Here is a 24,034-nt window from a genome sequence, read left to right as displayed (position 1 = left end):
GAATATTGTATAGGATTCCACAAATCAGCTATTCTAGAAGAAAATTTAAAGAGTTTCACTAGAAATTCAATTTTTAGCAAAATAGTTTAAACAATTAGTCTGGCAACATTACGCTGACAAGGTATCTCAGAAATTTGTGGAAGCTTTTTCTATTTAAAAAAATTGGCAATATTGGAAATAATGTAAACAACCGTTATGCCGCCGAACAAAAAGTGAAAAAAGTAAAAAAACTCTACATTTCAAAGAAATTAATTAAATAGTGTAAAATAAAGACAAATTATTAAAAAATATTTAAAAAATGAAGGTAAATTAATGTAAAAATGAAAATATAACACTTTACTAAACGACAATTGCTTTAATATTAAGATTTTGCGATCACAATACATGAAATTAAGAAATAATGCAGGAGGCCCCAGAAGTGACCAAAACAATGGCTTAGGAAAAAAGGTGGGGTCATTTGGCTAAAAATTATATAAAAGCTACAAGTTTTTTATATTTCACATAGATTCCCCGCAAAGATCAAACACTTAATAATGGCAACAAGCAGTTGTCGAACATTGGAACTAGAAATGCTCAACCAATCGGAGGTCTACGACGAGCTAGTGTAAACCTTGTAAACTCTTTCTCTGATCCTCCTGCTACAAATATTAAAATATTATTTGATAATATAGATGAATCGTTGAAAAAACTTAATGTCGTGGTAGAATTCACTAATATGGATGCCATGTGGTTAACGCGACTCTATCGAACCTATGAAAATGAATTGTGGCATAGAAAACCACGCTTAGATGTTTTTGGCAAAAAGAAATGGTTTTTTCAATGTCATTTGTGTGATCGGGTTTTAATGGCATTTACCGGCCTAAAAACTCATCTAAATCGACATTTAAACTATTATCCTTATGTCTGCAAATTGTGCCTGAAAAAATACACTAATCGTAAAGCAGTTACCAACCACTTGAAGAGACAACATAATATAAGTAAGGAAGATTGGAATGACAATTTGACGAGTTAAATATGGATATTGGATATGAATAGTTTTAGCTGGAACTGAAATTATTTTCTGGAGTCCCAAAGCCTACACAGGTGAAGTGTTTTTTATGTTTTTTATTTAATCGAAATTGTTTATTTTATTGGAAGCCACTACACCATTTGAACATTTCAAGTTAAAGTTGTAAAAAAGTTTTATGGAAGATTGTTTAGTTTTTGAATATTACCAATTGTAAAGTCAACTTTAGTTTAGAACTTATTTTGGAATTAATTCTATTTGAACTAGAAAGAACTTATTTTCAATCATATATCAATCAATTTTGAGATTTTTTTATTTTTTAAAAAGAAATAGTTACTAAAATCCACGTTTTTTAAGAAATAATTTTTTTATTTTATAGAAAGTTTTTGAAATAAAAACTTTTTGAAATATTTTTCTTCTAAATTTTATTAAAATTTTTCGAAATTTTATTAAAACTAAAAAAACGCATTTTCAAATGAAACATTTTCATGTTAAGATTTTTTTTTCAAAATTTTGTTTAAAAATGGTGTAGTTTGGTTTATGCTTTTAAAAATTGTGCTTTAATATAATTTTTTATATATATACATACAAATAAAAAAAGTGTATTCTAAAAGTTATGGTTCTATTCTGATTACTTCTGCATACATTACAAAGTTCACTTTTTATTTGTACTAATCAATCAATTAGAAATTTCTGTTTCAAAACCACACCCATACATTAACAGTGCATCTTAAAGTTATAAACTGCATGGCATTGATAGGTTTTTTCATAAGTAAATAATACTTTATATAAATTTACAGTTATATTGCAGAAGAGATAATCAATCACAAAATTTATAGTCAATACTTAACCTCGAAATATAATTCACAAATATAATGAAAAAAAACCTTAAAAATTAAACAAGCAACCTGCAGCATAGTTAAAAACAAAATATACAAAAACAACTCAAGATTAGCAACTTAAATAAGAAAATAAAATAACTTTTTGATAACGAAAACATAACCAAACAGCCAAACCGTCAGGCCAAACGTCACTGTCAATGTCAGAGTCATGTTAATTGAATATTTTGTTGGTAAACAAGTGTTTGTTTTACTTTTTTTGTAGAAAGGGAATTTGATAAAAAAAATAATGGTTTACAAGGTGTTATTTTCTACTTGACTCGAGTAGGGGAAAAAAACAAATTGTAAAAATTCAAAATATAATAAATCCTTAAAAATTTGTCTACTAATTAAAGTTTATGTTCATTAATTAATTGATGGAACATGTCTTAATAATTTCTTTTAGATAACTAACAAGAAAATGTATGACATTTTGTTGAAATTGATGAAATGTTTTTTTCTTTTTTCCTTTTTTTATAAATTGTTTTGTAATCACTCATAAAATCACGAGACAATAATTATTAAAAAAATACTCTCTATAAAACTAATGAGAACTGTTTAGGAAGGTGTAGAAAAATAAAATCCTATTGGAATTAGAGTACCATGTGTCATTTCGTATTTGTTAACAATTTAGGGAGCGGTTTTTCCAGGTTTCTTGTCTAATCGAAGTTGGTAGCTGAAAGATTGAATTTTTATGCGAATTTAAACCTTAATTTTTTAATGATTTTATAAAAATTTTGCTAAATTTTAAGGTTTGAAATAAAGAAAATGTATGAAGTTTATAATATCCTTTGTCTAGACTTTAGTCTAGACTATAGTCTAGCCTATAGTCCAGATTATGGACTAGGATACAGACTAGACTATAGTCTAGACTCCTCTTGAAGTATAGACTAGACTGTAGGCTACAGTATAACCTAGACAGTCTAGACTGTAGTCCAGACTATAGACTAGACTGTAGTCCAGACTATAGACTAGACTATAGTCCAGACTATAGACTAGACTACAGTCCAGACTATAGACTATACTGTAGTCCAGACTATAGACTAGACTGTAGTCCAGACTATAGACTAGACTGTATTCCCGACTATAGACTAGACTACAGTCCAGACTATAGACTAAGCTAGACTATAGTCCAGACTATAGGCTATATACTAGGCAATAGTCCAGACTATAGTCTAGACTAGACTATAAACTACACTATAACCTAGACTATAGTGTAGACTATAGACTATACTATAGTCCAGACTTGGGACTAGGATACAGACTAGACTATAGACTAGACCATAGTCCTGAGTCTGGACTCCAGACTATAGACTAGACTATAGTCCAGACTATTGACTAGGCTATATACAAGACTATAGTATAAATTATACAGACTATGAACCAGGCTACAGACTAGACTATAGTCCACAATATAGACTAGACTATGGTCCAGACTTTGGACTAGACTATAGTCCAGACTTTATACTACTGCAGATTATAGACTAAATTTAGACCTAAACTTGCTCAAGAAACAGTCACATATTTTAGAATATATTTGGGATACTAAGTTCAGAACATCGACAATATGCATATCAAATGAAAGATTTTACAAAGACTTTTCCAATTCATTACCATAACATTTCTAAATCATGTTTCATTGTAATTAACATTTCTTAAATAAACAACACTTAGTATTTTTTTTTTTTTTGTCTTTTTTTATTTATTTAAATTATAATTTAATTTTAATAATTTGGCAACAGTTAAAACTTAAAAACTAAACAAAAAATATATATAGTTGTATATTATATATAATAAAACAAAAGACTATAAAGGGTCATTTTTAAAATAATGTTAAAAGTTTTTTTTTTAATATTTCTTTTACTTCGTGACCCCTGACAATAAAAGTACTGATCATCATCATTATCAATACTTAAATTAAACTCTATACAATAATGCCACACATTCTATAACTTATATAATAATAAATAGCATATTTTTTTAATTAAACATTTTTATCTCCCATCTAAGCTGTTTCAGTTATTAAGACCGGTTTTACTTCAATATCCTTATCATCGCCTTTAATTTCAAATTTCAATTTGGTCAATTCTTTCAATTCATTGTCGACTTCTGAGGCCTCGGTTTCTTTTACAACTTTCACGGTATCGGGATATTTGTTGACATCATTGCCTAATTCTTGGGAGAACGATACTACAGTTTTGGGTTCAAAATTAACACCTTTTTCTCCCTTAGGATCGGGTGAAGGTAGACTGGGTCCATTTAGGCCATTGGTGTGAGAAATGGTAATTTCATTTTCTAAAGCTTGACCATTTGTGGCATGACCATTTTGTAGAGTTTGATCTTTTGGTTCTTCAGCATGGCCATTGGTTTGGGGTTCTACGTTAGCTTGTTCCTCAATTACAGGGGCTGAGGTGGCAACAGCTTCTACATGACCATTTACTTGTTCTTGGGCAGTTTCTAAAACTGAAGTTACTACTGCTGCTGCTACTTCATGGGTTTCTGCTTCTTCTTTAGCTAAAGGTTCTTTCTCTACAGCTACGGAGGTTTCAACAGCTACAACAGGAGCTTGTTCGGCTTGTGGTTCTACTTCCTCTTGTTGTGTTTTAGTTTCTTCTTCCTTTTGTTGTGTTTCTACAGCTACAGTTTCATCTACATTTTCAATTTGTTCTTCCTCATCTTTAGCATCATCTTCTCCCGCTACGGCCTTATTAACTTCCTCAATAGCCTTGGCAACTTCTTCTTCCTCAACTTGGCCATTTAAAGTAACCGGCTCAGTATGTTCAACAGTCTCTTCACTCTTTTCATGCTGGTTTTCTTTTTCTTGCTGTTGTGTTTCTTCTTGTTCCTGTTGTTCTTGTAAGCTTTCTTCCTTAATGTCTTCATGTTGAGTGGGTGATGATGCTGGCGGTGGCATTTCTAAACCTGGCTTAACAGCAGGACTAGCCATGGTCTCCACAAAAGATTGGCGATTGGGACTTGAAGGTGAAATCATAACTTGAGTGAAATAACCACTGCGTCTATTTTCAAAATCTAAAATATTTTGATTGGCCAAACGTTCTTGTATGCGTCTTTGTCTTAAAATGAATTCTGGAACATTGCTATCCTCCTCATTTTCTCTTACTTCGGCAGGCACTACCTTAGCCCTTCTTAATACCACTTTAGCGGCTTCATTATCATTACCATTGCTGGTCGAACTATTGCCATTTTGGGGCAAAGTCTGTTTGGTGGCAGCACTAATATTCGAAGGCTTGAACACTCCATTAAAGGTGGTGCTTTTAACCACAAACTCATTATTGTTATTTTGGTTGGCCTTTAACACAGCTGGCTCAGCTGGTGGGGGTGACATAGGATTGGCATTGCCATTTAGAGCCTTGGGTGATCTTTGTATGGTAAAGTTGGGTTTACCATGATTGATCAAAAGTTTAGTGGCTGGTGAGGGTGTCTTGTCGCCATTGAGGGATAAACCGGAACGTAATTGTAATTTAGGTTTGTTAACATCAGCCATATTGTTGTTGTAGTAGTTACGTTGTTGTTGATATAGGGGCAACACTGTTAAATAGAATGTAAAGAGAGAGAGAAAAAAACAAGTTTTAATTAAAATTTCATGTTAATTAAAAGAAATACATAAATAACAATAATAATTTCTTTAATTTATATCTTTAACATTCAATTTGCAAAAAATTGTAAAATATTTTTTTACATATCAAATGTTTTTAAGAATAATTGTATAAACAAATTATGTTTTTTATTTATTAATAAAGTACGATGATATCATTTAAAAGGAATTTCAAATAATAAAGATTTTAAAGAACTTGAAAGAAATTTAAAGTACAGCTAAAGTTAATAAAACCATTAATTTTTGAATTGTTTATCAAACAAATTTTAATTAAAAAACCAAAAATTTTTTAAATTTTGCTAAACCAGTTTTGTAAAACTTTTTCATTTCCTAGCAATATTTAAAAAGTTTTATAGATTTGTATAGAATTTCTCGTTTAATAGATTTTTTTAGATCCAGTTCACCTTAGACAATTAGTTTAACTTTCCCACAGTTAAATATTTAACTAACAAAATATACCTTCAAATTGTTATAAAAACTATGAATTTTTATTGCGCATTTAACCTTCAAATCAAAATAAATTAAATTAATTGTAATTTGTAAAAAAAAAAAAACAACAAACAAAAATCTTGGCAAATAAAACGCATACGAGTAGTTGATTTACAAAAAATGATAATAGAAAACATGTCGCTTGAATGGACTGTGTTTGGCTACATATTGGTATAAACTATAAAGTACCTTGACAAATTCATAAATAACAAAAAAAAAAAAAAAAACTTGGACGACATGTAACAATTGTCCGTCCATTGTACAGCCTAAGAGAATTTAATTTTAAGCCAAAAAAAAAAAAAAACACAAATTTCTTTTATCATAATCTTCCCCTAATTGTTTTTAAAACCTTTTTAAACTTTTGTAAATTTGTCTTTAATTACAATTTGCAAAATATCATTTTTTTATCATTAAATGACTAATTAATTAAAATTATTTGATAAATATTTTAAAAACACTTTAAACACGTGACGCCTGCTGAAATACAAATTTCTTAAACCAGTTTGCAATTTTATTTAATAATTTTTCCATTATTCAAAAGGCCTTTTTTATAAAGTTATCAGTCAGACGTGTATAAATTTGTTGTAAATTTTAATTTAAAATATTAAGTTCTCATTTTTATTTTCTAAACTTTTAGCTATTAATGCTTTATTTATTGTAAATAGTATAATGTTCTATAAGTCTCATTGCAGGTGTGTATGTATTTATTTATTTGTTTGATTTGTTAATTAATTTAACATTAACTTAAGTGTTTTTTCGTCTTTACGCAAAACACCTCAATTACTTGTTAAATAAATACAGCACACCCATAGAAAATGCTTAGTAACACAAATACAAATTATGTTTATTGTGTTTTTTTACTATGTTTAGGACGTGTAGACAACATTATGACTTTTGCGTGTTAATGAACTTCCTGATTATGTTGTTTAATGTATTTTATCGTATTGTAGATATCTTCTTTACAACGTCTATGAAAAAGTCTTTGAAATGATGACGTAGAAAATGCGAAGTATGAGAATGTTAAAAAAAAAACATTTTAAAATTGAACTAGAACTGAACTAGAACTGAAATAGAACTGAAATAGAACTGAAATAGAACTGAAATAGAACTGAAATAGAACTGAAATAGAACTGAAATAGAACTGAAATAGAAGTGAACTAGAACTGAACTAGAACTGAACTAGAACTGAACTAGAACTGAACTAGAAGTGAACTAGAACTGAACTAGAACTGAACTAGAACTGAACTAGAACTGAACTAGAACTGAACTAAAACTGAACTAGAACTGAACTAGAACTGAACTAGAACTGAACTAGAACTGAACTAGAACTGAACTAGAACTGAACTAGAACTGAACTAGAACTGAACTAGAACTGAACTAGAACTGAACTAGAACTGAACTAGAAACTAGAACTGAACTAGAACTGAACTAGAACTGAACTAGAACTGAACTAGAACTGAACTAGAACTGAACTAGAACTGAACTAGAACTGAACTAGAACTGAACTAGAACTGAACTAGAACTGAACTAGAACTGAACTAGAACTGAACTAGAACTGAACTAGAACTGAACTAGAACTGAACTAGAACTGAACTAGAACTGAACTAGAACTGAACTAGAACTGAACTAGAACTGAACTAGAACTGAACTAGAACTGAACTAGAACTGAACTAGAACTGAACTAGAACTGAACTAGAACTGAACTAGAACTGAACTAGAACTAGAACTAGAACTAGAACTAGAACTAGAACTGAACTAGAACTAGAACTAGAACTAGAACTAGAACTAGAACTGAACTAGAACTAAACTAGAACTGAACTAGAACTAGAAACTGATAGAACTGAACTAGAACTGAACTAGAACTGAACTAGAACTGAACTAGAACTGAACTAGAACTGAACTAGAACTGAACTAGAAACTGAACTAGAACTGAACTAGAACTGAACTAGAACTGAACTAGAACTAGAACTGAACTAGAACTGAACTAGAACTGAACTAGAACTGAACTAGAACTGAACTAGAACTGAACTAGAACTGAACTAGAACTGAACTAGAACTGAACTAGAACTGAACTAGAACTGAACTAGAACTGAACTAGAACTGAACTAGAACTGAACTAGAACTGAACTAGAAACTGAACTAGAACTGAACTAGAACTGAAACTAGAACTGAACTAGAACTGAACTAGAAACTGAACTAGAACTGAACTAGAACTGAACTAGAACTGAACTAGAACTGAACTAGAACTGAACTAGAACTGAACTAGAACTGAACTAAGAACTGAACTAGAACTGAACTAGAACTGAACTAGAACTGAACTAGAACTGAACTAGAACTGAACTAGAACTGAACTAGAACTGAACTGAACTAGAACTGAACTAGAACTGAACTAGAACTGAACTAGAACTGAACTAGAACTGAACTAGAACTGAACTAGAACTGAACTAGAACTGAACTAGAACTGAACTAGAACTGAACTAGAACTGAACTAGAACTGAACTAGAACTGAACTAGAACTGAACTAGAACTGAACTAGAACTGAACTAGAACTGAACTAGAACTGAACTAGAACTGAACTAGAACTGAACTAGAACTGAACTAGAACTGAACTAGAACTGAACTAGAACTGAACTAGAACTGAACTAGAACTGAACTAGAACTAAACTAGAACTGAACTAGAACTGAACTAGAACTGAACTAGAACTAACTAGAACTGAACTAGAACTGAACTAGAACTGAACTAGAACTGAACTAGAACTGAACTAGAACTGAACTAGAACTGAACTAGAACTGAACTAGAACTGAACTAGAACTGAACTAGAACTGAACTAGAACTAAACTAGAACTGAACTAGAACTGAACTAGAACTGAACTAGAACTGAACTAGAACTGAACTACAACTGAACTACAACTGAACTACAACTGAACTACAACTGAACTACAACTGAACTACAACTGAACTACAACTGAACTTGAACTGAACTAGAACTGAACTAGAACTGAACTAGAACTGAACTAGAACTGAACTAGAACTGAACTAGAACTGAACTAGAACTGAACTAGAACTGAACTAGAACTGAACTAGAACTGAACTAGAACTGAACTAGAACTGAACTAGAACTGAACTAGAACTGAACTAGAACTGAACTAGAACTGAACTAGAACTGAACTAGAACTGAACTAGAACTGAACTAGAACTGAACTAGAACTGAACTAGAACTGAACTAGAACTGAACTAGAACTGAACTAGAACTGAACTAGAACTGAACTAGAACTGAACTAGAACTAGAACTAGAACTGAACTAGAACTAGAACTGAACTAGAACTAGAACTGAACTAGAACTGAACTAGAACTGAACTAGAAATGAACTAGAACTGATCTAGAACTGAACTAAAACTGGAACTGAAGTATAACTATAGTCCTGTCTACAATCTAGTATTAGTTCATAGTCTAGACTGTTTGAAGATGTGTTATATAAAAATTACAGAAATATATATTTATTTTCACTAACATCGCTGATGAGAGTATAAAAATAAGCCAGACTAAAAGCAATTCATTTAATTACTCATATATCTTGTGTGAGTACTGTTTATACATAATAATTATCATATTGAATATTTTTTTTCAACACTGTAGCCATTTCAAAGAAATAAAAATAAATTAAAATAAAAAAAAAATACTTTAATATTTGTAAAGACTACACACACAACAAATTTGTTGATTTTCTCAAATAAAAATTCATTAACAGTATTTACAACACTTCTCTTTCATCCATTACTATTGTTAAGGTCATTATTGGCAAAATATTTAACTAATTTAATAGAAACAACAATAACTTAGTTATACTATTTTAACAACAATAACTTATGAAAATAATACACATTCATATTTACATACAATAAACTACTTAAATGATTATTTAACTCGGTAAACTGCAGTTAGCAGAGCATATACACAACTGTTAATAAATTTAAACAACAAAAATATTTATTTTGTTTCAAAAATAAAAAAAAAAACATTAATGACTAAACTTTTGAGAGAGTTTTTAAGAACAAATTCAAATTAATATAATTAGAAATAAATACAATTTATGACTCAGGTTTTTAAGTGTTTTTTTAAGTAAACAAAAAGTCCCCTTTTACTGGAAAGTTTTATTTATGGCAGAATTTAGGAAACTATAATTTTTCCTTAGTTTTGACATAGTAACTTATATTTTTTTTTAGGAACTCAAGCATAACAATATTTTAAATGTTTGTTAGTTTATGGTTTAAAGTATGTAACAAGTAATTTTGTTTGTTATGCACTTGAAGGTCATTTGAAAGCTATAGCCACTGACTGGGCAAATATGAATGAGTTGAGGGGGTTCAAAGCTTCAATTATAACACCCCACGTGGTCGAACAAACACGCTTCATTAGCAATTAGAACTGAACTAGAACTGAACTAGAACTGAACTAGACTGAACTAGAACTGAACTAGAACTGAACTAGAACTGAACTAGAACTGAACTAGAACTGAACTAGAAATGAACTAGAACTGAACGAGAACTGAACTAGAACTGAACTAGAACTGAACTGAACTGAACCTGAACTAAACTGACTAGACTGGAACTAGAACTGAACTAGAACTGAACTAGAACTGAACTAAACTGAACTAGAAACTGAACTAGAACTGAGAACTAGAAACTGACGAGAACTGAACTAGAACTGAACTAGAACTGAACTAGAACTGAACTAGAACTGAACTAGAACTGAACTAGAACTGAACTAGAACTAGAACTGAACTAGAACTGAACTAGAACTGAACTAGAACTGAACTAGAACTGAACTAGAACTGAACTAGAACTGAACTAGAACTGAACTAGAACTGAACTAGAACTGAACTAGAACTGAACTAGAACTGAACTAGAACTGAACTAGAACTGAACTAGAACTGAACTAGAACTGAACTAGAACTGAACTAGAACTGAACTAGAACTGAACTAGAACTGAACTAGAACTGAACTAGAACTGAACTAGAACTGAACTAGAACTGAACTAGAACTGAACTAGAACTGAACTAGAACTGAACTAGAACTGAACTAGAACTGAACTAGAACTGAACTAGAACTGAACTAGAACTGAACTAGAACTGAACTAGAACTGAACTAGAACTGAACTAGAACTGAACTAGAACTGAACTAGAACTGAACTAGAACTGAACTAGAACTGAACTAGAACTGAACTAGAACTGAACTAGAACTGAACTAGAACTGAACTAGAACTGAACTAGAACTGAACTAGAACTGAACTAGAACTGAACTAGAACTGAACTAGAACTGAACTAGAACTGAACTAGAACTGAACTAGAACTGAACTAGAACTGAACTAGAACTGAACTAGAACTGAACTAGAACTGAACTAGAACTGAACTAGAACTGAACTAGAACTGAACTAGAACTGAACTAGAACTGAACTAGAACTGAACTAGAACTGAACTAGAACTGAAGCAGAACTGAAGTAGAACTGAACTAGAACTGAACTAGAACTCAACTAGAACTCAACTTGAACTCAACTAGAACTGAACAAGAACTGAACTAGAACTGAACTAGAACTGAACTAGAACTGAACTAGAACTGAACTAGAACTGAACTAGAACTGAACTAGAACTGAACTAGAACTTAACTAGAACTTAACTAGAACTGAACTAGAACTGAATTAGAACTGAACTAGAACTGAACTAGAATTAAACTAGATAATAAATAAGTTTAGGTTAAAAGACGTATAAATTTTTTTCTGAAAAAGTTAAGATTTCAATTAACTGCTCGTTTTTTCAGTATTAAGTTTAATTAAAAAAGTTTTACCACATATCTTAAGTAAATAAACATTTATAAATAAAAACAATTGAAATAAGTCATAACAATACATATTTTATCGCACATACACATATTCGTATTTAGGTTATATTTATCACTTAAGAAAATATTTAAAAAATTCATTAAACTTTTGATTATATTGTTGATTTTCATTTATGATGAATTTAAGTAATTCAAGGTTAAATTAAAATTATGGTTCAAATTTTTTATGCAAATATTGTGTGTTGGGAGTAGTAGAGAGAAACGATTTTAAATTCTTAGATAAACAATTAAATTTTCGTTATAGTTATTTTTTCATCATCTTTCTTATGTTGAATTTAAATTTTATCTAAGTGTGTTTTGCATGTTTCAAAACTTTTTTTCTTTTAATTTACGAACTTATGTACTGTATATCAAAGTAATTTTTATTTTTGTTTAAACGTGATAAAGATTGAAAGATATATATTTAATTTTTTGATATGCGTCATTTTATAAATAATTTTATAGAATATTATTATTAATATTTATAACCTTATAAATTAAAATAATTAACAAACAACAACAAAAAATCTTAACAAACAAATGGAAAAAACATTAAGTAAATAACATTTCTTAACAGAGAATGGCAAAAATATTGCTAACATTTAATGAAAGTATGTATAAACAAATTGCCATAAATTAAATATTCACTTTGTTCAAAAAATTTCGTTTTCAATAAAAAATTGCCGCAAAAAAGAATGTTCGGTTTCAATATTTTTGAAACATTCAAATATTTTGAAAATTTGTTGTAAAGATTGTAAATTTTAAAAGTCTTGCCCCTTCCCTTTAATAAGACTACCTCTAGCAATTTTACAAGGGTAAATTTACTAACGTACTAAATATCTTTGATATCTTAACATTTTTTCAAACATTAACTTTTCGCTGACGTAATCCAGCACCTCTTTACAATTATCTCAAGAAATTATGTTTATAAACACTTGTTCTTTTGATACAAAATTGTTGTTTACAATATTTTATACAAAAAAGCAAAACAATTGTGTTAATACATTTGCAAACATGACGAAAGTAATAATGTCAACAGCATTAAATAAAATAACGCTAGAAATAGGAAAAATACAACCTCAGTTTTTAACAAGATATCAAGATAAGAAATAGGCAGCAGTATGTTTAAAGTTTGAAGCCAAAATTACTTTGACAGATTTTAAAAATATTTAAAACTATTTTTACAAGAATTAAGTAAAATTTAGTGATGAACCTTTTGTGGGAAAGAAAATGGTGAAGTCTTGGAATATAATCAAGTGTATTGTCTGTAGTAGGCTATAGTCAGCTCTGTAGTATAGTTTATATACTAGACTATTGTCTTGAATATAGTAAGGACTATAGTGTAGTCTATGGTCTGGACTATAGTCTTATCTATAGTCTGGACTGCAGTTCAGTCAATAGTCTAGTCTATAGTCTAGCCTATAGTCTTGTCTATAGTCTGGTCTAGTCTATAGTCTAGTCTATAGTCTAGTCTATAGTCAAGTCTATAGTCTAGTCTATAGTCTAGTCTATAGTCTTATCTATAGTCTGGACTGCAGTTCAGTCAATATTCTAGTCTATAGTCTAGTCTATAGTCTAGTCTATAGTCTAGTCTATAGTCTAGTCTATAGTCTTATCTATAGTCTGGACTGCAGTCTAGTCTATAGTCTAGTCTATAGTCTAGTCTATAGTCTAGTCTATAGTCTAGTCTATAGTCTAGTCTATAGTCTAGTCTATAGTCTAGTCTATAGTCTAGTCTATAGTCTAGTCTATAGTCTAGTCTATAGTCTAGTCTATAGTCTAGTCTATAGTCTAGTCTATAGTCCAGTCTATAGTCTAGTCTATAGTCTAGTCTATAGTCTAGTCTATAGTCTAGTCTATAGTCTAGTCTATAGTCTAGTCTATAGTCTAGTCTATAGTCTAGTCTATAGTCTAGTCTATAGTCTAGTCTATAGTCTAGTCTATAGTCTAGTCTATAGTCTAGTCTATAGTCTAGTCTATAGTCTAGTCTATAGTCTAGTCTATAGTCTAGTCTATAGTCTATAGTCTAGTCTATAGTCTAGTCTATAGTCTAGTCTATAGTCTAGTCTATAGTCTAGTCTATAGTCTAGTCTATAGTCTAGTCTATAGTCTAGTCTATAGTCTAGTCTATAGTCTAGTCTATAGTCTTGTCTATGGTCTAGTCTATAGTCTTGTCTATGGGCTAGTCTATAGTATAGTCTATACTCTAGTCTATAGTGTAGTCTATAGTCTAGTTTATAGTCTAATCTATAGTCCGTAGTCTAGTCTATAGTATAGAGTATAGTTTAGTTTATAAACGAAAGAATAGTCTATTATGTAATCTGGACCATAGGCTTGTCTATTGTTTGGTCAATAGTCTGGACAATAGCCTAGTCTGCAGTCTGGACTCTAGTTTAGACTATAATTTGGACTTTATTCTATGGTATAGTCTGTACTGTAGTTTAGTACATAGTCTGGACTACATACTGCATTATATTATAGTCTACGATCTGATCTACAGTCAATAGTCAGGCCTACAGTTTAGTTTAAAGTCTGAGTTAAAATTTTTCAATATTTATCGTTTACGTTTCTTTGTGTTCACCCTTTTACGTTAAGTGTTGTTATAATTAAATAAATGTGAAAAAAGGCAAAAAAAATAAATAAAATACAAATATTTTAATTACTAAAAAAACAAAACCGAACAACGACAAACTTACAACCAAAGGTTGAGGAAGAAAGAAAAAAAAATATAAAACAAAAGCGTACACCGCAAATGAAGATGAATTAAAAGTAAAAGTATTTAAAATGATAATATTATATTTCCAAAATTTAATAAGATCTTTCACCCAGTTTTTGTGGTTGATTAATAAATAAATAAATAAATACTGAACTTTGAAAAAAATACAAAGAAATAAAGAAAAAACTGGAAATCTGAGCTTCAAATATTTAATTATGATCAACATAATGACAATGATGATGATGCTGTTGTTGGTGGTGGTTTGATGATGATTGTTTTTAAACATAAATAAATTTTAAAAGCACATATGTAATCATATACATAATCTAATAGTTTTATTTTTTTTTTCTTTCTTTCTTAAACATTAATTTTAAATTTGAAACTAATTTAAATAAATATTTATATTTAATTTTAAACTTCATGATGAGTCTATGAACCCTCATCATCTTAAAAGCTAGTAAATTAATAAAAAACCTAAAAACAAAAACAAGTTAAAAATTTCACTTTCTATTTCATTCTGATTTAAGTTTGTTATAGTAGTTGTTGTTGTTTTATTTTAATTTTAATTATATCTCTTTTGTATTTTGTAATCTTTTGTGCGAGACATTGAAATTAATCACATGATTAAATTATAATAATTCTTCCGTTAGTTTTATTTGTTTGTTTGCTTTACAATAAATGTATTTTATTAGTTGCTATTATTAACTTATTGACTTTTAAATAATTTTTTTATAACATAAAAAAAAAGTTTTTTGCAATAGAGTTATAAAATGCAAAAATATAAAACAATTTATTTATTTGTTTGCAAAATTTATAGGATTAATAATATAAAATAATAAATGATTGTTTGCGCTTAACTTTCTAGTGATTAGATTATGAAAAGAATTTATTATTAATTTTGTTAATTTAATTATCAATAGCAAACAAATTTATTTAAAGTTTTAAATTATTATGGGGATTTTTTACATTGTGATATTGTTTGCTTATGTAAAAGTTTCTTATAGAAATATTGGAAAGTTATAAACTATTGATTTGTTGCTTTTGAATTATTAATTATTTAAATTTTAGTTTAATTAACTAAAAATTTTCAGACTAAAAATGAGACTATAGCCCAGACTTCAAATTTGACCTTAGGCTTAAATATAATGCATATTATAGTCCACACTTTAGACTAAATAATAGTTCAGTTAATAAGTAGAACCAGACAATAGACAAGATTATACACAAAATTGTAATCGGACTATAGACTAGAATACAGGCCTGAATATCGACTAGACTATAGATTATACTATAGTTCAGACTATAGACTAGACTATAGTCCTAACTATAGACTAGATTGTAGTCCTGACTATAGTCCTGCCTAAAGACTAGATTATAGACTAGGCTACGCTCAAGACTATAAACAAGGCCATAGTCCAGACTATAGATTAGAATACAGTTCAGAGTATAGTCAAGACGATAGACTAGATACGCTAGCCTACACTCAAGACTATAAATTATATGGTCCACACTATTGTCAAGAATATAGACTAGACTATAGTCCTTACTAAAGTCAAGACGATAGACTAGATTTTAGTCCAGACTATAGACTCTACAATAGTCCAGTCTATAGACTATATTCCAGACAATAAACTAGACTATAATCCAGAGTATAGTCCTTACTATATTCAAAACAATAGACTAGATTATATTCCAGACTATAGACTAGACTATAGACTAGACTACATTCCTTAATATAGACTAGACTATAATGCAGACTATAGTCCTTACTATAGTCAAAAATTCCACTAGATTATAGTCAAGACAATAGACTAAATTATAGTCCAGATTATAGACATGATTATAATTCACACTGTAGATTACGCTATGGTCCAAACTATAGACTAGACTATAGTCCTGACTATAGATTAGACTGTAGTCCAGACTATAGACTAGACTATAGTCCACACTATTGACTGCACTATATTCCAGACTATAGTCCACACTATAGATTACACTATAGTCCAGATTATAGACTAGACTATAATCCCGAATATAGACTAGACAATAATACTGAATATAGATTATATTATAGTTCAGACTATAGTCAAGACAATAGACTAGATTATAGTCCATACTATAAACTAGTCTATAGCGCATACTATTGCAACACTATAGCCCAGACTATAGACTAGACTATAGTCCTGAATATAATCAAACTATAGACTAGAATATAGTCTACATATATACTATAGTCTAGAGGCCAGATTCAAAACTATATTTTATAGTTGAAACTTTATAACAGAGCTATAGTTGAGCCTATAGACAATTATATAGACTAGCCTATATTCCGATTTCTTTTAATTTTTTAAACAATTTCCTGGTTATTTTGTCTTCAATGTTCTGAATAATACGATTCTTTCATTTTCACCATTTTATAAAGAATTTTGTCTGTGTTATATTAAAAAAAGTATCTAGTCGCATAAAACCTTCATTCTTTAGTGATTGCAGATATTAAAGAAGTTAAAAAAAGTGACCTAGTTTTACTATCTTTTAAACATTTTGTTTATTACTCAAGTGTTGTAAAATAAATATATACATACATTTAGTACTTTTATTTAAAAAAAACAGTAGTAAATTAAAGTTAAATATAAAAAATTTGGCAATAAAAAAGAAAACTAATACTTATGTAACCTGTAAAACATTTTTTATTAAAAACTTTAAAATCACGGCCAAAATACTGATCAATGTCAAGAGATTTTTAAATTAGATTTCAAACTCAACGGTTTTTTTTTTAGCAATTTCATAGTTAATGTTTTAATTTTTTCTTATTTTTTTCACTTATTTCTTTCCTTTTAATAAACTTACCAAAAAGTTTTATAATTAATCCAAAAAATTCCTTAAGTTATTTCAAAACTCTTGAAGATTATTTTTAACTAACGTAGAAAAAAAACACAATTTTTTATTATAAATATTTTTCAAATGAAATTATTAAAATATTTTTTTTGCACATAAAAACAGGAAAAAGCTTTTAACACAATTTGTATTTATTTTTTTATTGTTATTACAAATATATTAAATATTTATTGTAACCGTTAATAACATTTACAAAGTCAAAGTCACGGCCGCCGTATCAAAAATTGTTCTATTTCGAAATAATTTTTTAAACTTATTAACAACACAAAATATTTATTAAGTTCTAATAAAAAGAAATCAGAACAAAAACGGAAAATATTTATTATGATGTGCCAATAAATAAAATAAGGTGTGAATGAATAGTAGAACACAAATTGTTTTTCTTAATAAATATTTAACGTTTTTTTTTTATAACTTCTTTTTTATATTATATTTTTAATGTTATAAACTGAACTAACCCTCCAAAAAATACAAAAACGACTAAAGAAAATATATTAATGTGCTACAAAACACAGCAGAAACGTAACTGAATTGTTGTGTATGAAGGAGATGACGACTACTACTACTACGACAACGACGACGGTATTATATTGTTGTTAACAAACTATCGCCAAACCCCACCAAAAAAAAAAAAAAAAACTAAACTAAATGAAAAATTGTTATTGAAAAAAATCTAAAGCGTATAACGATGGTTGTTTTTGTTGCTGTTTGGTAGTTATCATGCGCTGGAGCTATAATAGGTCATTAAGGAATTGGAATTTGATTGGTAAGGGGTTAAATAAGGAATTTTTAATAAATTACTTCTGAAATTAAGTAATAACTTATACTAAGTTATTATTGCAGGAAAGAACGTTAGCCGAAGAAGTTATTTATTACCACAACAACTAAATTAGGATAACGTGATACCGATCCATATCGGCGTTTAACAGCTATTTTAAATTACAGTTTAAACTTTTTATTAGTCTAGTTTGTAGTCTGGTGTGTAATCTACTCTATACTTTGGTCTATAGTCTATAGTCTAGTCTATAGTCTAGTCTATAGTCTAGTCTATAGTCTAGTCTATAGTCTAGTCTATAGTCTATAGTCTAGTCTATAGTCTAGTCTATAGTCTAGTCTATAGTCTAGTCTATAGTCTAGTCTATAGTCTAGTCTATAGTCTAGTCTATCTAGTCTATAGTCTAGTCTAGCCTAGTCTATAGCCTAGTCTATAGCCTAGTCTATAGTCTAGTCTATAGTCTAGTCTATAGTCTAGTCTATAGTCTAGTCTATAGTCTAGTCTATAGTCTAGTCTATAGTCTAGTCTATAGTCTAGTCTATAGTCTAGTCTATAGTCTAGTCTATAGTCTAGTCTATAGTCTAGTCTATAGTCTAGTCTATAGTCTAGTCTATAGTCTAGTCTATAGTCTAGTCTATAGTCTAGTCTATAGTCTAGTCTATAGTATAGTCTAGTCTATAGTCTAGTCTATAGTCTAGTCTATAGTCTAGTCTATAGTCTAGTCTATAGTCTAGTCTAGTCTAGTCTATAGTCTAATCTATAGTCTAGTCTATAGTCTAGTCTATAGTCTAGTCTAGTCTCTATAGTCTATAGTCTAGTCTAGTCTCTAGTCAACTTTATAGTCTAGACTATAGCGTAGACCATAGTGTAATCCATAGTCTAGTCCATAGCCTTGTAAATAGTCTAGCCCATAGTGATAAAGCCCATGGATATATAGACTTGTATATAGTCTAATCTTTAGTATATAGTTTGGACTATAGTCTGGTTTTTTGCCTAGTCTATTCTATATTCCAGTCTAAAGTTTTGTCTTTATCCTGGTCTATATTATAGTCTAGTTTGTTATCTAAGAAATATCCTTCTTGTAATGTTTTGTACTTAAGGTAGGGTATTCCTTTCTAAAGAATAAATATCATACAATTGCAAGAAATTATAAAACTCTATTCACCCAGACATATAAAGCTCTTTTTTACAGCTTTTACTGATATTGATTTGATAACTTTTTTTTTTGGTTCGCTATTTAGCAGTTTATTATTATTTTGTGTTTTATTGTTTATTAGTTTGGGCCTTATTAAAGGTAAGTGCTCAAATACTCCACATCATACAGACATACATACATTCTATACTTATTTGAACAATTTATAAATATGAATATGTATAGTAATTTTTGATATGAATGTATGTACAATTTATACCACTTCTTGTCATGTTTTTATAGACAAATTCCTGTTGTTGTTATTGTCATTTTGACTTATTTTTGATAGCAATTGGTAATGAAAAAAAAAAGAAGTATAGAAAAAAAAAAAACGTTTTTAATCATAACTTTATAGTTACTCGCACTTTTTTTGTATATGTTTGTGTGTTTGCCTTAGTCTGCATGTGTTGTTTAATTTTTTCGGGTCTTATAGGGAGACCGTAGCCAACTATTAATTTATAAATATGGCATGTAAATAATATGCCATAGCAATACACACGTTTATACTATTGTAAATTGATTAAAAAAAGAAATACTATATACACGGCACTATATTAGAGTTCAAAACCCCACCTTGTGTCGTTTATTATAAACACTTTTTCTACTTTTTACATACATATAATAAATTGTATATTATTTTTAATTAACAATTGCCAATTTATTATTACTGCGATTTCCAAAATCAAATAAAATTTGCTATAATTTTGGAATAAATTTACATAAAATAAATATTGCAATGAAAGCTGTTAAATATTTTAATAAAATTTTTTTCAATTCTTTTTAAGTAAATAAAAAAATTAATGAATTTATATTTGTACAGTAGATACTGCAGAAAGTGGACTTTCATTACTTGAAGATTTCAAATTTCCAAGATATCTTTAAGAAATATGTACTCTGAAAGTCTCAAAAAAAAATCGGTAGTCCGGACTATAGTCTAGTCTGTAGTCTGGACTATAGTCTAGTCGTGTAATCCGGACTCATAGTCTAGTCTGTAGTCCGGACTATAGTCTAATCTGTAGTCTGGACCTATAGTCTAGTCTGTAGTCTGGACTATAGTCTAGTCTGTAGTCTGGAATATAGTCTAGTCTATAGTTTAGTTTATAGTCTAGTCTATAGTCTGCACTATAGTCTAGTCTATAGTCTGCACTATAGTCTAGTCTATAGTCAAGTCTATAGTCTAGTCTATAGTCTAGTCTATAGTCTAGTCTATAGTCTAGTCTATAGTCTAGTCTATAGTCTAGTCTATAGGTCTAGTCTATAGTCTAGTCTATAGTCTAGTCTATAGTCTAGTCTATAGTCTAGTCTATAGTCTAGTCTATAGTCTAGTCTATAGTCTAGTCTATAGTCAGTCTATAGTCCTAGTCTATAGTCTAGTCTATAGTCTAGTCTATAGTCTAGTCTATAGTCTAGTCTATAGTCTAGTCTATAGTCTAGTCTATAGTCTAGTCTATAGTCTAGTCTATAGTCTAGTCTATAGTCTAGTCTATAGTCTAGTCTATAGTCTAGTCTATAGTCTAGTCTATAGTCTAGTCTATAGTCTAGTCTATAGTCTAGTCTATAGTCTAGTCTATAGTCTAGTCTATAGTCTAGTCTATAGTCTAGTCTATAGTCTAGTCTATAGTCTAGTCTATAGTCTAGTCTATAGTCTAGTCTATAGTCTAGTATGTAGTCTAGTCTATAGTCTAGTCTATAGTCTAGTCTATAGTCTAGTCTATAGTCTAGTCTATAGTCTAGTCTATAGTCTAGTCTATAGTCTAGTCTATAGTCTAGTCTATAGTCTAGTCTATAGTCTAGTCTATAGTCTAGTCTAGTCTAGTCTATAGTATAGTCTATAGTCTAGTCTATAGTCTAGTCTATAGTCTAGTCTATAGTCTAGTCTATAGTCTAGTCTATAGTCTAGTCTATAGTCTAGTCTATAGTCTAGTCTATAGTCTAGTCTATAGTCTAGTCTATAGTCTAGTCTATAGTCTAGTCTATAGTCTAGTCTATAGTCTAGTCTATAGTCTAGTCTGTAGTCTAGTCTATAGTCTAGTCTATAGTCTAGTCTGTAGTCTAGTCTATAGTCTAGTCTGTAGTCTAGTCTATAGTCTAGTCTGTAGTCTAGTCTATAGTCTAGTCTATAGTCTAGTCTATAGTCTAGTCTATAGTCTAGTCTGTAGTCTAGTCTATAGTCTAGTCTGTAGTCTAGTCTATAGTCTAGTCTGTAGTCTAGTCTATAGTCTAGTCTGTAGTCTAGTCTATAGTCTAGTCTATAGTCTAGTCTAAAGTCTAGTCCTATAGTCTAGTCTGTAGTCTAGTCTATAGTTTAATCTATAGTCTAGTCTATTTTATAGTCCATAGTCTAGTACATATATACTATATAGACTATAGTCTAGTCTGTAGTCCAGTCTATAATATAGTCTATAGTTTAATCTATAGTCTAGTCTATTTTATAGTCCATACTCTAGTACATATATACTCTAGTTTACAGTTTAGTCTATAATCTGGTTTATAGTCTAGTATATAGCCTGATCTCTGGTCTATGTGTATTCGGGACTATAGTCTAGTCCATATCCTGAAATATACTTCAGTCTATAGTAAGGACTATAGTTGAATCTAGTTCAACCTTTAATCTGGACTATAGTCTAGTTTATATTTTGGACTATAATTTGTACCATATTCTAGTCTGTAAAAATCCTTTTCATTTAGTTCACTTTTTAATAATCCTTTTGAATTGAAGCCATTTCTTTATTTAACTTTTATACCGGATGTACTATAGAAAAAACCCCTTTTTAAATTCAAATCAATTATATAATTTGAATATTAATTTTTAATTTTGTCTCCCATTTATCACAAACAATAAAATTACATTTCAAAAGCCATCACACTACTACTACTGACCACTTTCTTTTTTGACAAATTTATTACATTTAATTTGTATGTTATTTTCAATATTTTGCCTTTTTAATTTTTTTTCTTTTGTATCTATTGTTATTTACAAAAAATAGTGGTATTTATTGTATATTTGTTGCTAATTAAAAACTATTTACAAAACAATATTTTTTTTCGTCTACTATGTATGTAAGTAGACAGACAAATATAAACATTTTTGTAAGTAATTGTTATTGTTGTCGTTATACATACATATTTTATTTTATTATATGGTGGTTTGTCTGTTAGTTTAAATAAATTCTTACTTTATTTGCATAATAAATTTATTTCAATCCCAACAATGAATTGTTTTGTGTTGTTCCGTTTAGTTTTTAGATTACTAAAATGTTTGTTTCGCTTATTTGCAGCAATTTTTTTTAAACAAATGTCCGTTTACAGATTGTTTATTTTATTTTGTTTTAAATTTATTTTAAAAAATTGTTAGACAAAATTTTTAACAACGCATGCGCTTTTTACTTAAGTACTGAAAAATTGACGTTTTAACACTTCAACGTTTAAAATTAAACTCGTATTTAAAAACGGTCTTAGAGCACAGGTTTGCCAACACTAGCAAGCAACCTTAATTGTTTACAAGGGGTTTTGTTGTTGACTAGCGGCTATAACATACTCATGTGTGAGCAGGAGAAGCTTTTATTATATCACTCACTGATATATCATCCATTCATTCATTGATTTGAACTATTGTAAGCTTTAAGTCTCTTTTTTTGTGAGTATTGTTTTTATTTTATAAGCTCTGTGTGGTGACGTATTGTCTCTTTACCTTTTACCCTCTTAAAGTCTTTCCTTACATTCTCTAGTTTGTTATTAAGTCTCAAGACAAAACCGTTTCATTATATTTTTGTTATTGTTGTCATTATGACATTTCATTTAATTTAATATTGAAAACTATTAAGTTTGTTTTTTGTTTATTTTTTGCATGCATTTGTTTTAAGTTTGCTTGTGTGCGATTTTGTTTGAATAGTACTTAAGAAACCTGATTGTTTTTTTTTACAAAATTATTAAAATTAGCCTGCATGAGTCATTTATTTATTTCTATACATTATCTGTAAATACTACAACAATACAAACATGTTTCAAACTTAGGATTTGAAGAGAGAAGTTTTATTGTGTTTTAGTGGTTTTATTGTATTTAAAATAATATAATTAAGTTTTTGCAATGTATATTATTGTTTTATATTGGAAATGAAAGTTGTTTAAGAGATTTATTTTATACAATTTTTAAAAGTATTTTATATTTTTTTTATAAAATTTATTATATTTTGAAAAAATATTGAAAATATTTTCAAAATTTTTAACTTTGTTAAGAAAATTGTCTCAAATAATGCTAAAGTTGTTTTTTATGAATCCTTGTTATTTAGAGAGTATTTAAAAGTTATTTTCAAAGTTTTGAAGTTTGAAAGTGGGAAAATGTTAGAAGTTCGAAATTAGCGTAAAATAAAACTAAAATTATATGTTTTAAAAATTTTCGAACTTAACTTCGAAGTTCGAAATTATCGTAAATGAAAACTAAATTATATGTTAGATTTTAAAAGTTTTCGAACTTAACTTCGAATTTTCGTACATATCTTAAAAAGTAAAAATCACGTAAATTTGAAAATTATTTTCAAAATTTACATGTTCGAAATTAGACAATTAAGGAATTGATCTTTAATAGATTATGAA

The 24,034-nt window shown here is 29.0% G+C and overlaps 2 protein-coding genes across 4 annotated transcripts; one reads left to right on the top strand and one right to left on the bottom strand.

Moving 5' to 3' along the window:
* Positions 1-253: 253 nt before the first annotated feature.
* Positions 254-1,347, top strand: LOC119603424. Its single transcript, XM_037955455.1, has 3 exons — positions 254-304; positions 367-447; positions 506-1,347. The coding sequence occupies exons 1-3, from the start codon at positions 299-301 to the stop codon at positions 1,010-1,012; spliced, it is 594 nt and encodes a 197-aa protein (XP_037811383.1). The 5' UTR covers positions 254-298; the 3' UTR covers positions 1,013-1,347.
* Positions 1,348-3,560: 2,213 nt separating this feature from the next.
* LOC119603423 (putative uncharacterized protein DDB_G0287113) lies at positions 3,561-22,893 on the bottom strand. 3 transcript variants are annotated; one of them, XM_037955452.1, is made up of 3 exons: positions 17,933-18,118; positions 17,427-17,494; positions 3,561-5,433 (listed from the first exon to the last, which is right to left on the bottom strand). In XM_037955452.1, the coding sequence occupies exon 3, from the start codon at positions 5,387-5,389 to the stop codon at positions 3,890-3,892; it is 1,500 nt and encodes a 499-aa protein (XP_037811380.1). In that variant the 5' UTR covers positions 5,390-5,433; positions 17,427-17,494; positions 17,933-18,118; the 3' UTR covers positions 3,561-3,889. The 3 variants fall into 3 exon arrangements, with proteins under 3 accessions (XP_037811380.1, XP_037811379.1, XP_037811381.1); XM_037955451.1 differs by lacking the exons at positions 17,427-17,494; positions 17,933-18,118 and adding an exon at positions 22,618-22,893 and having other exon boundaries at positions 3,577-5,433; XM_037955453.1 differs by lacking the exon at positions 17,427-17,494 and having other exon boundaries at positions 3,622-5,433; positions 17,933-17,951.
* Between the last annotated feature and the right edge of the window lie 1,141 nt (positions 22,894-24,034).

This window comes from Lucilia sericata, unplaced genomic scaffold (assembly GCF_015586225.1).
Source record: "Lucilia sericata isolate MDLA Ls3-8-SP2 unplaced genomic scaffold, ASM1558622v1 Contig000306F_arrow, whole genome shotgun sequence".
In the NCBI taxonomy this organism is placed as follows: Eukaryota; Metazoa; Arthropoda; class Insecta; order Diptera; family Calliphoridae; genus Lucilia; species Lucilia sericata.
This window is presented reverse-complemented; position numbering and strand designations above follow the sequence as displayed.

Coding starts and splice junctions, on each gene's coding strand:
- LOC119603424 (XM_037955455.1), top strand. Junction 448..505: donor ACAATGGCTTAGGAAAAAAG/GTGGGGTCATTT, acceptor TATTTCACATAG/ATTCCCCGCAAAGATCAAAC.